General features: G+C 39.9%; 2 protein-coding genes across 2 annotated transcripts; one reads left to right on the plus strand and one right to left on the minus strand.

Annotated features, from left to right (window-relative positions):
* Positions 1 to 6,440: 6,440 nt before the first annotated feature.
* LOC126796298 (probable cellulose synthase A catalytic subunit 3 [UDP-forming]) lies at positions 6,441 to 12,561 on the plus strand. Its single transcript, XM_050523092.1, has 14 exons — positions 6,441 to 6,730; positions 6,816 to 7,002; positions 7,113 to 7,336; positions 7,423 to 7,531; positions 7,649 to 7,823; positions 8,019 to 8,285; positions 8,379 to 8,724; positions 8,808 to 8,945; positions 9,035 to 9,160; positions 9,270 to 9,482; positions 9,572 to 9,851; positions 10,699 to 10,895; positions 11,013 to 11,363; positions 11,485 to 12,561. The coding sequence occupies exons 1-14, from the start codon at positions 6,644 to 6,646 to the stop codon at positions 12,067 to 12,069; spliced, it is 3,285 nt and encodes a 1,094-aa protein (XP_050379049.1). The 5' UTR covers positions 6,441 to 6,643; the 3' UTR covers positions 12,070 to 12,561.
* Positions 12,562 to 14,041: 1,480 nt separating this feature from the next.
* On the minus strand, positions 14,042 to 17,737 carry LOC126796302 (uncharacterized). The gene is made up of 3 exons (XM_050523096.1): positions 16,789 to 17,737; positions 15,928 to 16,614; positions 14,042 to 15,211 (listed from the first exon to the last, which is right to left on the minus strand). Exons 1-3 carry the CDS (start codon positions 17,668 to 17,670, stop codon positions 14,627 to 14,629), a joined length of 2,154 nt encoding a protein of 717 aa, XP_050379053.1. The 5' UTR covers positions 17,671 to 17,737; the 3' UTR covers positions 14,042 to 14,626.
* Positions 17,738 to 18,430: the final 693 nt, after the last annotated feature.

The raw sequence follows: 18,430 nt of genomic DNA on the forward strand, positions 1-18,430 counted from the left end.
GTAACTGCAAAATACGTTGCATTTGAATCTCAAGATGAGATGTGCGGGGATCCCAATGAGACATAGTGGGGGTATTCCACGTCAATTCTCGACGTTTATCTTGAACATATATGTTCTTTTCTCCCCTTAAATGCGGGAAGTGTGTCTCATCGAAGTGACAATCTGCAAATCTAGCAGTAAGGAGATCTCATGTCTGAGGGTCAATGTAGTGGATAATCGTTGGAGAGTTATATCCAACATAAATTTCCATTCGTCTCTGTGGACCCATTTTCTTACGCAATGGAGGCGTAATAGGCACATAAAATGCGTAACCAAACGTGCGTAAATGTGAAATGTCAGGCTCATATCCAATTACCAACTGGTACACACTAACATGTTGTTTGGCGGTAGGTCTGAAATAAATAAGTACAGATGCATGCAAGATTGCATATCCCCAAGCAGTTATGGGCAAGTTACAATGCATAACTAAAACTCGAGCTATAAGTTGTAACCGCTTAATTTTCGCTTCTACCAGTCCATTCTGAGAATGAACATGGGGTACAAGATGTTCAACATCAATCCTAATGGACATGCAATAATCATCAAATATCTTCGAAGTGAATTCTCCCGCATTATCTAGTCTAATAGACTTAATTGGATGGTCAGGGTGGTGAGCCCTGAGTTTAATTATCTAAGCAAGGAGCTTCGGAAATGCAGCATTACGTGTGGACAATAGATCGACATGTGACCAGCGTGTCGATGCATCTACCAGAACCATAAAGTATCGAAATGGTCCGCATTCTGGATGTATTGGCCCACATATATCACATTGGATCCTTTGTAAGAATGGAATGTTATGTGTATTATCAACTCCAAAGAAAGGTGTTTCCTGCATCTTTGCGAATGCACAAGCTTGGAAATTAGAGATCGCGAAAAAGGCATCGCATAACTCCTTGGGCTTCATCACGACCTTAGAGGACTGTGAGAAAGCCTTGGCAGGCCGTTAGTCCGAGCCATGGCCGGACACAGGTGCCACGGCCGTGCTAGCATCATTCACGGCTTGTGGGGTTCCCACATGCCTGTTGGCTTTGAAAAATAGATGACCGTGTGAAGTTTTTAATATAAAAATCATCACATCACGTCCAGGATGACCTAGACGATTATGCTATAGCTTGTAAGTGTTTGAATCACAGAAAGACTTGTTCACTGCATTGGATTCAATTGCACATAGTCTGGTAAAGTACAACCCACTACTAACACGCTCAAACAAATCTCGGGTGTGACGATGACGTCCATAACAAGAGGTAACACATAGATACTCCTTTCCATTAACAACTTTGGTGTTCAGGTGATAATCATTGGCACGAATATCCTTACAACTGAGCAAGGTTTGGTTCCTCTTTAGTGCATAAAGTGCATCTTTGACTGTGATGAGAGTACCATTAGGTAGCAAGAATTGCGTTATACCACGCCCTTGGATCAATTGATCAGTCCCAATGAGACAAGTCACAGAGGATTTGTAAGGCACAAATTGTGTAAAGAGTTGCTTATCCCGCAAAAATGTGTGAGTTATTCCACAATCTGCTAAGCATTCTATCTCGCCGGTTGACATCTACAAGTGAATTGTAAAACATAATTAGTCTTCAAAAAGACAAGGTGAATGTTCTCTAAGAGAATAAAAACGATAATATGAAGGGTCAAAACAAGTTGTGATCTATTCAATGTGCATAACGGTATCATAGATACTTAGAGAAATCACATTATAAACTTATGTGTGCCAAAGAGTAATCACGTTGTCATTGGATCAAGTAACTATGATCGGAAAAAGAACAAAAAGTAGCACTACATGGCCAGGGTGAGGCTGCAGGGCCTGGGCGGGGGTGCCTAGGCGGGGCTGTACTGTCGTAGTGCAGGGAAGCTGCAGGGGGGCCGTGCATGCTGCCGGGGGGGGGGGGCATGCGGGGGTGCTACAGAGATGTTGCATAGTAGCTACAAGGGTCTTGCGGGGCGGCTGTAGATGCCGTGTGAGGCTGTTGCAGGGGGGATTGCAGGGTGGCCGCGCAAGGGCATGTAGAGTTGGCAACCGTGCGTCATGCACATTATGAAACCGTTCCTTGAGATCTTCCCAAAGAACACTCGGATCTGTATACCTGAGGCACTGTTTGTTGAGTACCTTGTCCATATGGCGCCTGAGAAACATCAGGGTTTGGGCTTTCACCTCATCGGACGCTTGGTCCTCTTTTTCTTTTGGAGGGTTGATGGCAGCAGTAAACTTCTTTCCGACTAACGTGATTTACACGTCGGACACCCATCGATGATACTCAGTTCCATGAGAATCTAGGATGTCAAACTTTGTTCGTGTATTTTCAAGCATTTATAAGAAAAGCATTGAAGATGTTAGTTTCGATTTAACGAAACAAGTTTGATTTGATAAAACTATTTTAGAATAATTGTACAAGTCAAATCGATGCGAATTTGCGGCTATGAGTGCCACGATCGAAATTTTTATTGTTCTTCCTTCTTTTCTTTTTTGTATATAGCTACTCCAACGGCTACGAATGGTAACTGCAGCGACACTCCCAGCCGCACCTAAAACTCAATACCATGGGAGTCATATCCTTGTGTATCACCCGAGAAGCAAAAGAATCGGGTTTAAAAGAAAAATGGAGTTTGAAAGTCCCCGATGCAAGACAAAATTTCCATCAAAGTAAATTTCATTGAAAGCAGGAACTTTAATTTATAAATTGACCTTGAATTGCAAAAATCTTGAATTTTCTTCTTCTCTTTTTTCTTAGCTTGGCAACAATCTTGAAGCTTTGTCTTCAACTTGGTGCAGCGGCAAACAGAGGGGTTAGGCCACCGAGAGGTAGTGGCCGGACATGGGGGGGGGGGGGGGGGGTAGGGAGGAGGCCGGTCGGAAAAAAAATCTAGGGTTTTAGTTTTTTTGTTTTGTTTTTTTGTCGGGTTCTAGGCCTATGGTTTTCAGGGCTAGAGCTACGTGCTGATAACGTGAAACAATAAAATGAATTCGATAGAAAAAATTGTGATTTTATTTATATCATAAAGCCTTATATACATGCATTACAACAAATATCCTGATGAATCAGAGAATATCTAACATTCCTTATCTAACTAGGCTATACTAATTAGGACAAGATACACTAAGTATGAATATGAGATGATTCTCCTACAATAATGTGTATATTATTCATGTAATTTTTCAGCCAAAATAGTAATTGTTAAGACGTCTCTAACTAGATTAAACCAATGACCACATCAAATTTAATTAAACATTATTCTTGATTCTTGTTTAGTTCAAGAATCGAGAGTCATTAACTTAGAGTTGTGCCGAAATGATAAAGTAATCTACCATTTTTATATTGAACATTTTTACACGAGAGTCATTCTTGTTAGATATCGTTCGGTGAATCGATATTATCAAGTTTTCTAACTCTTGGTCAACTTTGTTCAACTTGGTGCGGGACTTGGTTAATTTCCTAGCTAAACCAGGATACCGATAACATAATCATGATAATCGTCACATCTACCGCTTTTGTATCATCTTGACGCTTTTCTTGCCGAGATTTAAGATGTCATTTACCGTCGATGTACGAGGGGATCGAAGCATGGAGCACCCTAACCTTGTCTTCAGCATATCACGTAGGGTGGGCCGCTGGCTAGATAGGATGTGTCGTGACCTTTCTGGGATAGTGGCGTTTTCAATACAAAAACAAATTCGGTTGTATGCCGATTCAACGAGTTGGGTTTAGACGTCGTGAGACAGTTCAGTTCCTATCTAGTAGTGTTATGTTTAATTTCTTTCTGAGCGATGATGGCGGCGACACCCGGTAAGGCAACATTTTAATTGGACACTTATTGTGGAAGTGAAAGGACGATTAGTTAAAGAGGACACTTCCGATTCTTTGAAATTGTAAAGCTAAAATCCTTTGTCCTCTTCCCACCGACGGATGAGTCGACGGAGTCACAAGTCAGAACTCAGAACTAGTAGTCTAGCAGTAAGCTTCCAAAAAAAAATTAAGAATCATACCCTTCTGGCATTATTACCATTTTTTCTTTATGACTCTCTGGCCTTGCTTGCGTCAAGTGATTCAAGTAATTAACTATATGAGAAAAAATATTCTATAGACGTACACACAAAGTGGGCAGCTAGCTTTTAACATCAATTCCACAAGTCTTAATTTCCCTGCAAATTCATTATAAAATTTGGTTTGAGAAACTAATATGATTCATGTCTTAATTATTTGGACCTATAAAGGATGCAACGATCTAGGTGGGGGAGGGCAGAAAGAGACGTATAAACAAATTAAGGATTGAATATATTTCTAAACCTTGATTGTATCCTTTCAAAAACCTTGATTAAATTGTGTAACTAGCTGCTAAGCTAGACAGACATAATTATATGAATATATTTTTAGTAGGTTAAAGTAAAATTGCAACAAACAACCTCATAAATAACCTAACTGAATAACCCTTTTTTTTAAAGAAAAAAAAAATCTTGAATCAAATTAAAACGTAGATGACACCTAATATTTATGCATAAGTCTCATTTTAAGTGAGAGTTCGTTAGTTTCACTCACAACAGACTTATTAAGTTCGTTATAGCATATTAATTGTTTCAATTGATTAAAAAAACCGTAAATACCAACTAAATCGGAAAAGTTAAATCGAAATACACATGTTTGAAATCTGCCAAATTGTCAGTTACAAAATTAGTAAACTAGCCTTTCAAACAAGGTATAAAGCACAGTGACGAAATGAAGCAGCTAGAGTGTAAATCACAATAATTAACTGATTAATATACTCGTTGGTTACGAATTAATTATGAAGGTAAACCAATGATTGAACTAATCACGGAATCAGCAGACGTTACGAGTTTCAATTGGGGTAACTTTCTAGTATTAACTATTTAACTGGGTTAGTCTGACCCGAGAAAGTCAAAAGCAGATTGGAAAAGCTACAGTACTGATCTGAACAACTCGAAGAAGAAAAAGAATCACAAGAGGACATGGAAAGGGATGGGGCCCAGGTGTTGCGGGAGACGGAAGGTACAGCTGGCTCTTAGCAGAAGGAGACCGTCTGGCCGACGTGACCGCCTACCTCCACATGTAACCCAGTTGGTTTTTTTTTTAAATTTTTTTATCTGCGACCTTTATGTTTTTATTATATTGTGGAATGATTGATCGTTAATTGCTGTCTCTTCTTACATTAATCATGTACCAGTGCCCACGTGTCTTGTCTGGTTATTTTTACAATATCTATTCTCATCTATGCATGCATTACTTATTTGTTTTTTTTTTTTGGAGAGAAAGACGTCAAAATGTCACACTTCTTATAGAGAAATGAATAACATTGAACAATCTATTTTGTATCATAACAAATGCTTTCATTTCAACGAGAACTCGAAACTCTGATAGTCAAAGAAATAAATTCCAAATTACATTGAGCTTATAATTAAACAAACATGAAAAAAACTAAAAAATTACTCCCATTCGTCGAAATACATAACATTTTTCAAACAACTTAGAACTTGTTCGGGTTCGTTTTTGAAAACAACTTTTAAAAATAAGTTTCAAAGATGAAAACCTTTGTACAAGTTGATATATTTTTAATTTTCATTTTCTGCGACTAAATAAACATATTTTCATAATTTTTTCATTTTTAAAAATAAAAAATATAAGTATGAAAACATTACCGGACGCTGCCTAAAAAATTAAGAATTATTTTCTCACATCTAGGGATTTGGGGTCTCCAATAAGACTCATTTTCAAGGGTCATTAGGTTAAGATCTTTGAAGCATGGAGGAAATTAAAGGAAAGAAAAAGAAGCAAAAGATGGCAAGGTGGTTGGTTGTCCTCGTTGTTTCTAGTCACAAAACAACCATCAGGCCTAAACCATTGATTCCAACAGTACAAGATATTTCAGGAAACTAGACAAAAAGCAAAGAGATATTTTCCTCCCGACGAAAAGAGGAAAAATAATAACTCCTTCCGTTTCCTCCGTTATTACGCCCATGTTTTTGTTTCCATCCCGCCGTCATTCCCTAAATTACCGCCCCCGGACAAAACACTGCTGAGATTATCCCGAGGTAAAAACCATTACGCCAGCAGATCACATTAATTTCATAATCCGTTGACGAAGAAACATCGTTACCGTTAAATGACAGTGTGAGTATTAATGACGCTTCAGCTTGTGTCGGCTGATATTTTGATAACCCAAAAAGAAAAAAAAAGAAAAAATCTCTTTTGATTATAGTACAGCTTAGTTGAAGCATCAAATTTGCATTATTGGATTTGGACTGGTACTATAGTCCTATAGTAGCTGAGATGTTATTAATTAATTAAAATGAAATAATTATTACTGGTAAGAAAGGAGGAATTACTAAACAGAGAGAGAGAGATTGATTAGGAGAAGAAGCAAGGAATGATAAGAGAGAGAAAAGCAGGGCGCTAATTAGTCGGTGGAGATTTTGAGAGCTAAAAAGAGAGAAGGAAACAAAGCCTCTCAGACTCTCTCTCTCTCTCATTAGTCTCAATCTAACTGAGAGAGTTGGATTTAGCAGATGCTGGAGTAGTAGTAGCTTTGGTGGTTGGTGAAAGCTTCGAGTGGCTTGTGCTGCATTAGCAGCAGCAGATCTGAATCTGAAATGGAGGCCAACGCTGGTTTGGTGGCCGGCTCTCACAACCGGAATGAGCTCGTCGTCATCCCCCGCGAGCGCGACGGCGATTCTGCGGTAATTACTGATTTGTTTGTTTATGGTGTGGTGAGATAATGGATTTGGATTTAATCGAATGTGTGGCGTGTGTTTGATTTGGCAGCCGAAAGGGGTGAAGGGGCAGATTTGCCAGATTTGCGGAGATGACGTGGGGCTCAACGCCGACGGGGAGCTCTTCGTGGCCTGCAACGAGTGTGCCTTCCCAATTTGCCGCACTTGCTACGAGTATGAGCGCAGAGAAGGAAGTCAGGTCTGTCCTCAGTGCAAGACTCGATTCAAGCGTCTCAAAGGTAATCTCACTAATTAGCGCTATGATAATTAACTACAATTGATGAGTTGATCGGTGTCGGTGCTAGTATATGACTATGAGTATCGGAATTGTAATCGTTGAATGTTTCAGGATGTGCGAGGGTGGCCGGCGATGAGGAGGAGGACGGGGTGGATGATTTGGAGAACGAATTCAGCTTCGATGGAAGGAGCAGACACGATTTGCAGCATGCGCTTTCCGCGGATGCAATGCTCCATGGCCACATGAGCTATGGCCGCGCTTCTTCGGTCTCGTCTGACTTCCATAATGATCTGCATTCCATTCCTCATCTCCCTCTCCTTACTAATGGTCAAATGGTAATGCTTGCCCCAATCCAATCCAATTCAATTCAGTTCACTCTCTGGGTTCAGAGTTTGATATGTGAGCTGTTGTTATTTTGCAGGTTGATGACATCCCTCCTGACCAACATGCTTTGGTTCCTTCTTTCATGGGAGCCAACTCCGGAGGCAAAAGGATCCACCCTCTTCCTTTCTCAGATCCTGCATTTCCAGGTAAACGGAGCATTCTCGCAAGTCCAATCAAGTCAACTGCCCTCCACACTAGGATCTATTCATCTCTTTCTGCTGGCTTGAAATTGAATTCATCGTGCTCTTTTTGTTTGTTTGCAGTACAACCCCGATCCATGGATCCTTCGAAGGACCTCGCTGCTTATGGCTATGGTAGTGTTGCTTGGAAGGAAAGGATGGAAAGTTGGAAACAGAAGCAGGAGAAGCTACAGATGATGAAACATGAAAATGGTGGCAAGGATTCTGACTATGATGGGAATGGCCCTGATCTACCATTGTAAGTGCTCCGCCCCAACTTTGCTCCTTTCTATGAGGTTGCAACTTGTTGCATCTAATCAGTTCAATTTTATAATGCAAAATAGGCATCCATATAAAATCTATTGCTCTAGCTAATACATTTGTGATTTAGTTTTAGTTCAATTTCTCTCCTATAAAATTAGTTAAAAACGGAAATCGTTTGCTTGTGGATCAGAATGGACGAGGCACGACAGCCCTTGTCAAGAAAGTTGCCAATTTCATCGAGCCAAATCAATCCTTACAGAATGATTATCATAATTCGACTTGTTGCTCTTGGGTTCTTCTTTCATTATCGGGTCCTGAATCCTGTGAATGATGCATATCCACTGTGGCTTATCTCAGTTATTTGTGAGATTTGGTTTGGTGTTTCGTGGATTCTTGATCAGTTTCCCAAGTGGCTTCCAATTGACAGGGAAACTTATCTCGACAGATTGTCTCTGAGGTAAGTAATCTAAATAGTGTATGCGTGCACGGTTTTCTTGTGGTGGTTTCATTTTGAACATATCTAATGTTTGCGTTAATTGTTTCCTTTTAGGTATGAGAAGGAGGGCCAGCCTTCACAACTTTCTCCAGTTGATATTTATGTCAGTACAGTGGATCCATTGAAAGAGCCTCCTCTGGTGACTGCAAACACCGTTCTTTCCATTCTTGCTGTGGACTACCCTGTTGACAAGGTCTCATGTTATGTTTCGGATGATGGTGCTGCTATGCTGACATTTGAGGCACTGTCCGAAACATCTGAATTTGCTAAGAAGTGGGTTCCTTTCTGTAAGAAGTTTAACATAGAACCACGAGCACCTGAATTTTATTTTGCCCAAAAGATAGATTATCTTAAAGATAAGGTGCTCCCTTCATTTGTGAAGGACAGGAGAGCAATGAAGGTAATGGTTGTTACTAGCAGCTGATACGGTCTGTTATTCATTCCAGAATCCATTAAGAATGTTCTGCTTACTATATTTTGCAGAGAGAATATGAAGAGTTTAAAGTTCGAATTAATGCTTTGGTTGCAAAAGCTACTAAGGTTCCAGAGGAAGGGTGGACAATGCAGGATGGAACTCCGTGGCCTGGAAATAATGTTCGTGATCATCCTGGGATGATTCAGGTTTGTAACATTGGACTTTGATTGTGATGTTTTTGTATACTTACCTTTGCAATAAACTTTGACATAACGAGTTTATACACATTTCCTAGGTTTTTCTTGGACAAAGTGGAGGACTCGATACAGATGGCAATGAATTACCGCGCCTGGTATATGTTTCAAGAGAAAAGAGACCTGGGTTTACTCATCACAAAAAAGCTGGAGCTATGAATGCCTTGGTAAGTTAAATAGAAAGGGAGAGAGGAAATAGACTGCCCGCATGGTTGATTCTCTTTTATTATTATTAGTTTGTTCTCTGGGGCTTACGAGCTCTTGTTGTATGAACAGGTCCGAGTCTCTGCTGTGCTCACAAATGCACCTTACATGTTGAATTTGGATTGTGATCACTACATCAACAATAGTAAGGCTCTTAGAGAGTCTATGTGTTTCATGATGGATCCATTGCTAGGAAAGAGGGTGTGCTATGTCCAGTTCCCTCAGAGGTTTGACGGTATTGACAGGAATGATCGATATGCAAACAGAAATACTGTGTTCTTTGACGTAAGACTCTAGACAGTGTGACTGGTTTATTGCCTTTTCAATTCACATATTTTTTTTTGAGTTGATAAATGATTCATCTTTGATAACAGATTAACATGAAAGGTTTGGATGGGATCCAAGGACCTATCTATGTCGGAACTGGATGTGTCTTCAGAAGGCAGGCTCTATATGGTTTTGATGCTCCGAAAGTAAAGAAGCCGCCAACCAGGACATGCAACTGTTTGCCTTCATGGTGCTGTTGCCTTTGTTCAGGAAAAAGGAAGAAGAAGAAGGCTAACAAACCTAAAACTGATTCAAAGAAAAGATTTTTCAGAAAGGCAGAGACAGCCCCTGTGCTTGCTCTGGAGGGAATTGAAGAGGGCATTGAAGGTAAATTATTGCCATTTTTTTTATCTATGAGCTTTACTATCTGGGAAGAGCAATATATATGTGGGCAGTTTGTCCGCCAGATTGAGATGATTTTGCCTTTATGTTAGTTTTGCTTTGGATGAAAAGTACCCTGGCATGCACCAGCCTTCTTCACATGAATTACGCAAATTGTGTTTAGTCATATAACATTTTGAAATAGTTATTTTCTTGATAAATGTTTTCAAATTAACTGTTTCTCATCTTTAATTCTTTACCTGCAAATTTGATAAGATTCTGATTAGTCTTAACTATATGCCTGTATATGTATTATCCTGGGCACAACTTTACTGGAACACATGAAAATACATAAGCTCTTCCATTATTCAGTAGGTCTCTTGTGGTCACCTACTATAGGAGACCCCAGAACTCCAACAGTGGTGGTATGCATAGTTTAGTTGATAATAGTTTACATGGTTTAAAGCTAGGCGTAAATATTTTATGTCCACTTGACCGGAAATGAAACATATTAATGTTTATATTGGCCTTTTATGATTGTTTGTATTAGTCCTATATGTAAATATCATGATTACTGTATTTCAAAAACGAGATGCCCCTCTGCCTTCAACATACTTCTGTGAAGTATTGGTGGGTTGATTGAAGAAAATGTGTAAATAATGGGACATATTAAGAAGTTTGGAATGGTAAGGAAGGTTTGCTGCTAACTATTGTACCGTTTAACCAGCAGTAACTAGATGCTTGCTACCATTGTCAAGATATGCCTCTTTATATCAAATAAGTCTCCCCGTTTTGTCTTTATTCCCAGTCACTCTGTCGTTTGACTCCAGATAGTTATGTCTGCTTTTTGCAGGTGTTGAAACTGAAAATGTGGCTCTAATGCCTGAGCACAAGTTAGAAAAGAAGTTTGGGCAATCTCCTGTGTTTGTTGCATCCACTTTGCTAGAGGATGGAGGTTCACTAAAAAGTACCAGCCCTGCATCTCTACTAAAAGAAGCTATCCACGTGATTAGCTGTGGCTATGAAGATAAAACCGAATGGGGAAAAGAGGTAACATCTAATTTTTATGATCTGTTAGGAATAGGTTGCGTAGTTAGATTTATCTTCTCACCATTAATTACAGGTTATAGATCTTATTGGCTTAATTTTTCTTGTTTGCGAATATAGGTTGGCTGGATTTATGGCTCAGTTACAGAGGATATTCTGACAGGCTTTAAGATGCATTGCCATGGGTGGAGATCCATATACTGTATCCCTGACAGACCTGCATTTAAAGGATCTGCGCCCATTAACCTTTCTGATCGTTTGCACCAAGTCCTTCGATGGGCCCTTGGCTCAATTGAAATATTTTTGAGCAGGCATTGCCCTCTTTGGTATGGGTATGGCGGGGGTCTAAAGTGGCTGGAGCGTCTCTCTTACATAAATGCTACAGTGTACCCATGGACATCAATTCCCCTTCTTGCCTATTGTACTCTACCTGCTGTATGTTTGCTGACAGGCAAATTTATCACTCCGGAGGTAATGAATATAAGACTTCGCTCTGCCCTTTATATGCCTTCTTTTATTTAGTATTCACTTTATACGTCTTGTATCTGTATGTATCTATTTGATTAAAGAACGCATTGTTCGCTACTTGCAGCTGACCAATATTGCTAGCTTGTGGTTTCTGTCTCTTTTCATCTGCATTTTTGCAACGGGCATATTGGAAATGAGATGGAGTGGAGTTGGTATTGATGAATGGTGGAGAAATGAGCAGTTTTGGGTGATTGGAGGAGTGTCAGCTCATCTATTTGCAGTGTTTCAGGGGCTTCTGAAGGTTTTAGCTGGTGTTGATACAAACTTTACTGTGACATCAAAGGGAGGAGATGACGCAGAGTTCTCAGAACTTTACGCATTTAAATGGACCACATTGCTCATTCCTCCAACAACTCTGCTCATAATAAACATTGTTGGAGTGGTTGCTGGAATCTCAAATGCAATAAATAACGGTTATGAGTCATGGGGGCCTTTGTTTGGTAAGCTCTTCTTTGCCTTCTGGGTGATTGTTCATCTCTATCCTTTCCTCAAGGGTCTGCTTGGTAGGCAGAACAGGACCCCTACTATCATTATTGTGTGGTCAATACTGCTAGCTTCCATCTTCTCCCTTTTATGGGTCCGGATTGATCCATTCTTGGCCAAGTCGAATGGTCCTGTCCTGGAGGAATGTGGATTGGATTGTAATTAATCACACTTGAATTCCAATTCAATCGTTCGGCAGCAGGCCACAACCACAGCCCCAACCACAGTAGGGGTTGATGTCTGAATGATACAAACTACACTAGAAAAGATTCGGTGTGTTTCAGTGATGGGTCTGCAAACTGTAGATTAAAATGTGTGTATCAAGATTGAAGGCTGCTGTTTTGTGGGAGACTGTTGGGCACAAGTACAACAATGCTCCGATTCTTTATTAGTTGAATTTATAAAGACGAGATAGGTTAGGGTGAGGAAGGAAAAAAAACCACACTGTTTTTGTGTATTATTGTTATTTATCACCAGTCTCTTTCTCTGTCTCGATATTGAATTTGCAATAACAGCAGGTCATGTTCTGCTGCATGTAACTTGTAAGTTGTAACTACAAAAGCAAAGAGATTGTGGAACATAACAAATTGTTTGTGGGTTTCTTGTTTGATGTGTTTATGAACTTTGAAGCTGTGCTGCGGCCTGTTGGCTTTTGTGTTACGTGCAGGCTATGTAATTACAAGTATCTTTCCACATTATCTGTTGCAGTTCTCTTGTAGTGCAATGTAGGACAAAAGTTCAATATGTATTTTGTTACTGGTTCTTTTACAATACATTAGTATACCGCTGCATTATGTATACTAGCTCTAGCTTAGTACAGATGAATTTAAGTCAAACTGGCCTGTTTTACTTGTGTATCAGATCTAATTTACTCATGTATTGTACACTATATCGTAGAGTTTTCAAGTGATATCATCATATGTCCGGACCTCCATCTAATCAAACGTTACATTGGTCTAAAGGACCCAAACGGTGCATCATGTGAGATGATATAACTCATATGCAGATGTTAACCTTGCTAGAGCTCCCCAGTACTTTGACCGGTAAGTTCCAAAGAAATAATTCACTTCATTTTTGTCTTAATTAGCACTTACATTTGTACATATATGATATATTCAGCAAACTTTTACAAATCTCGGATGAAGAATACAACTGCATCAAGGGTTGAGAATAGAACTGAAAGATGAATTTGGATTCAAGGAAAAAGTTGACATTATTCTTATTGATCAAGATAAATCAGATAATTTAATTAATTCACCCACATCCATAGCGAATAAATTATATTCACAATGTGTCGGATTAGTTTTGGCATATATACTTGTATAGAAATTAGATTACTGAATAGTGAAGAATTTGTTTCTTGCTTATATACAAGGGGTGACTTGCTTACCTTGTCTTCGATTATGTAGTTAGATTTAGAGATAGACTGGCATCCATAGACAGTTATCCCATTGATACTCTAGCTTCTGTTCTGTAGAAATACCAGAAAAGTTGAACAAAAAATAACACCAGAAAAAAGAACTCGATATATGTAATTATGTTCTCGACGCCTTCAAGCACCTCAGAACTTCAGCGAATCTCTGCTGAAAACACTTAATTTTTCACTTAATTTCTTCATAATATTTTCTATATAGCCCTTTAGATTGATTTTTATTTATTTAAAAAGGTGAGAATTTGGGTACCAATGCTTTTCTCCAATGAGCCTGGCATACTGAATCAATCAAATTATAATTAACAAAACTGAAAATTCATTTAGATGGCAATAATGTATCAAGAAGGTAAGCTACCATTCTTGTTATTGAGATTGTAATTTGTTGAATCTGAGGTGGCAGGCAGTCCAAAACGATAGAATGCTAACAAGATTATAACAGTTGCGAAGGAAGACACTGTAGCATGAATGAGTTGGTTGGTGCATGTTGGAAGCCTTGCAAGCAGGTATAGGGCGTTTAGCTATTGCAATCATCATCAACTCATTGTTTTTGCTAGACAGTAAAAATTAAAAAAATGGAACAAGCAATGATCAACGACCGAGTTTAAAAGATGCAATAGAAGATTCAACAGCAGTGGAGTCAAAATGACAAAACAATGCCAATATTCTGATCAAAACCAACAATCCCAAGTAAGAAGAAAGAAACCAGTTATAGAAGCAATTTATATATATCTCCACATACTTGAAATATGGTACACAGCTATCACAAAACTGACCAATCCATGTATTCATACAAGGATTTATTTTTCCCCACCAAAAAATCTGTATCAATTTGTCTACGCAGTTACCAAGAGAAACTCCCAAGTACACTGGACGGACCAATAAACTTAGTATGGTACAAAATTATGCAGCAGAAAATTGCTGTATGCACTGAAACCGTTGAAGACCTCCTCATTTAAAATCATACAAAAAAGGGAGATAAAATGTTGAGTGGTGATTGAAAGCTGGATTTTCCGACTAACTGACAAGACACAGCTCAAGGGAACATAAGTTGGGTGGAAGGGATTCCAAACCTTTCATCCTTAAGATGAGGAATTTGCGCCCTTAGACAATCAAGGCAGTAATCACATGGCTGAAGGGAAAATGCAATTGCAAAGCTGGATGTTGCCAAAGGAACACAGTTCATAAGCTGCTCCAGCTTCTCAGTCATTCAATATTGGAATCCTCTTTAACTTGTGGATCCCAACACCACAAGCATCATTGATAAATTAACTCACTCCTGTTCTGTCAGTTGTCATGCCGGAGAAACTTGAACAGATGCTGCCAATTCTTCCAACTGCTTCTTCCCAAGAGTGGATATGAGCACCACAGACATAAAGTGCTTTGGTAGACTTTCTACCTCTTCCAGTTTAAAGTTGTATACCGGTTCAAGTTCCTTGGCTTCAGAGTCGGCTGCTTCAGCCTCTGCAAGCAGCAGGTTAGCTTCCTCAATATCACCCAAGTCCAAAGCAGCTTCTCTTTCCGCTTTAGCAATACCAGATACTAGTAGCAGCCTCTGAAACCTAGCTGTTGCTACCTCTTTTTCCTTGGACAAAATGTGCCCCTCAGTCTCCTGCAGTCTGTTGACAGTCTCTTTAATCTCTTCCTCAAGCTTATCAAGCTCTGAGATGGCCTTTTGCATGTCAATCTGTAAACCATCCTTTTCAACATTCAATGATTTGGCCTCGGCAGCTATCCGGGCAGCTTCTTTAAAATTTCTTGCAGTGGCAGCAACTTTCTTTTCTGCTTCCAGCTCTGGTATTCTTTTATCAATGAAAATAATTTTCTGCTTAGAGGACGCTATATCTTGCTGAATGCTTGACTTTCTGGAAGACCGTTCCTGAAAACAAGAAAAAACACTATGTTTAATGAATGGCATCATGAAATAGCGTATACGACAACTAAAGGGAAGATAGAGATAACTGGGAGGATCAAGAGGGTTTGAAAATATCATCAGGTGTTTTAAGTTACATTTTATAAGGAACATTAACATGTTCAAATGCTCAGGTTAGATATAAAGTTGGGCGTGTGTGTGCGTCTGTGCTTTTGGGGGATTGGGGGGGGGGGGGACTGAATATGAGATATATCCTGGACTAATGGATTGTTCTAATTGATTTTTTTATATTAAATATAGGAGGGAGATATGTTCTCACAAGAAGATGGGTTACCGAACACGCATGTGTTTTTGAATTTGTATTACTGGGCAACTGGGTTGGGCTGTTGGGCAGTGATTCTCAATCTTACACATAATAAACCAACTTCTGCATAGTAGGTTATAAGTCCATAATTTTATTAATATGCAGCAAGTAATTCTTTCATTTCTTTGGATACTTGTTTATTTAACAAGGAGATAATTGTCTGCTACGAACAATTTGGTGGAATCATTCATGTCAGTTCTAAAGGGAAAAACAGAGACTCGATGCAGGAAACCATCATCCGCTACAAATATTTTGGTGAAACATTCACGCCAATTCTTATGGAAAAACATAACACCTATGCAGCAAAAAATATATCTAGGAGCAAAAATTTATAGGCATAAACTAGAAACGTTCATACCTGAAGTGAAGTTCTTGCTGCAGAAACATCCTGTTGGAGCTTTTGAACATCCTCGGAAAGCTTCTCTTCAGTCTTTGCTAACCTGACCTTATCTTCCCTAGACTTCAAAATAGAGGACATTAGACTCTTTCTAAGTGCAGCAACTTGTTGGTATCCCTCAGCTTCCTCTGCAGAAACCCTGGCCAGTTCCCTCAACTTTGCTCCCCTCTCTTGGTCCTGAGTAAGGACAGCATCAATTTCTGTCTTTTGTGTTGACAGAGCTTCATTCTCCAAGTGTATCTGAGAAAGAGCTTCTTGCAAGTCACTAGACTTGGCCTCCATAGTGGATTGCATCTCCCCAAAGCCAGACAGAACATTAGCAATCTTTTCCTCAACTTGCCGGATGTCACGATCATTCTGTGCGATTTCCTGTTCCTTCTCTCTTACTAACGCAAGAAGCTTCTCCAGTTCATCTGTAAGAATGTCCCTTTTCTTACAGAGAGATTCTTTCTCTTTCTTGTCATCCTCCACCGAAGTCTCAATGCAACTGTTTAAGCCAAGCCCCGCTTCGCCAATAATATGTGACTCAAATTCCAATTCCATCTTCTTGGCTTCCAAGGCTTCTGTCGATGAAAGCCATTTGTCTGTCTCTGTGGAAGACAGCTCTTCTGCCGCCTTTAACACCAAATCTGCATTATTTGAAGCATCCTGCAATGCAGAACAAACAATCACAATCATTTCTAATATACTCAAACTTACATATGCTGGATCGATCCATCTGCAAACTACTAACCGGTCTGACTACTTTAACCAGCTTTACTACGCAAACATGCATCGATATGCTTACAATAAATAACAATCTAACAGTTTATAGGTTCTCACAGTAGCAAACTGTTGTAGCAGAGATGCACATTCTTCTTCTGCGGCGATCTGTGACTGCAGAACCTCATGCATTTTCGAGTCCACAGCATCACAATCCGCCTCAGCGTCTCTCAATGCAGCCAACAGAACCTGCCTTTTCTCCTGAGCAGCAGCAAGGCTGTCACTAAGCCTCTCCGCCGTCTCGAAATCCTCAGCCTCACATGCCTCTTCCAGCTGCTTCTCCAGGCTGCCGTAATCGACAGACGCCACATTGAGATCGTCAGCCGCTGCCCTCCTCCTCGCAATCGAGTCCTTCCTCGCCGACGAAACGGACGCCGCAAGTTCACGAGCACGCCTCAGCTTCTCGCCGATCACCGCCTTGCTCTGCTCCAGCCGCACCTCCGGAGTCACCTCAAATTCATCGGATTGGAGCTCCGCTTCGGCTTCGGGTCTGAGTTCGGGTTGGACTGGTGGTAGTGATGGAGTGGAAGGGCTGGGCTCCGGGAGGGAATCAATACCGTCGGTGATGACGTCATCGGCGTCGATAGAGAGGGAGCGATCGTGAGAGTTAGAAGAGTGTCTGGCGTATCCGATTCTTAATCCGGCGGCTCTTTTCTTCTTCCGGGAACTCGAGTTCTGTCTCGATGTGGATTTGATCGGATCTTGTTGTTCTACCGGAGGGGATTGGAATTGGACGGTGAGGTCGGAGAAGAGATTCTCGTCGAGGGGTTCAGATGATGATCCCGGCGGCGACGGCGGAGCATCTTGAGATTCGATTTTGCGATCTTCGGCGGTGTCCTGAGGAGGGAGAGGAGGAGGGTGTGAGTCGGAATCCAATTGGGAAGAGTTGGGGTCGAACAAGACCATGCCCTCGAACAGGGAATCCATTTCGTCTTCCTCCATTGGCTTCGACTACTCGCTCTCTGCTGTTTGTTTTACCTCTCTAGTTTTGGTCAGAGTGCAGCTTTTGCTGTTTCTACTTCAAACTTCTTGACAGGAAAATTCTAGTATACATCAATGTATGCTATACATCCCATATCCGACGGTCGATAATGTTTTATAAGGGGTCAAAAAAATAATATCCGTTGTCAACCGTTGGATGTGGGATGTATAACATACATTGATGTATACTAGATTAACCCATGTTATCATACAATTAACAAATCGATGATTATTTGGCATTTCATCATCGTGTTTTACACACATGGTTCAGGTTGTATAAATTTGGATCGTTGCATGATTTAGTAATGTTTTAAATTTTAACACCTTATTGATCATCAAATTAGATAAATTTTTTATAAGTGATCTTTATATTATATTTTAGATTATACAGTGAAAATATGACAAAACCATAGTAAAATAATGAATTTCGCTATGTAATTTTAAAGCGAACATTCACTATGCATATAATTATATTTCAATAAGTATTATTATTTAAAAAAGGCAAGTTATATAATACATCGGCGTATGTATGTTGGTGCTGAATACGTTGTTAAGACGTGAGGGCATATTTGCAAAATCAATGAGTTGGTAAATCAGTTTTCACCAAGATCAACAAAATGATGTTAATGGAGCTTCAAATCCATTTAGAAGACGAGAAGCAATCGATAGAGAAAGGGAGATCAAACTGATTCCGCTTAAAAACATGTGGGTGTTTCTCTGG

This window comes from Argentina anserina, chromosome 5 (genome assembly GCF_933775445.1).
Source record: "Argentina anserina chromosome 5, drPotAnse1.1, whole genome shotgun sequence".
NCBI lineage: Eukaryota > Viridiplantae > Streptophyta > Magnoliopsida > Rosales > Rosaceae > Argentina > Argentina anserina.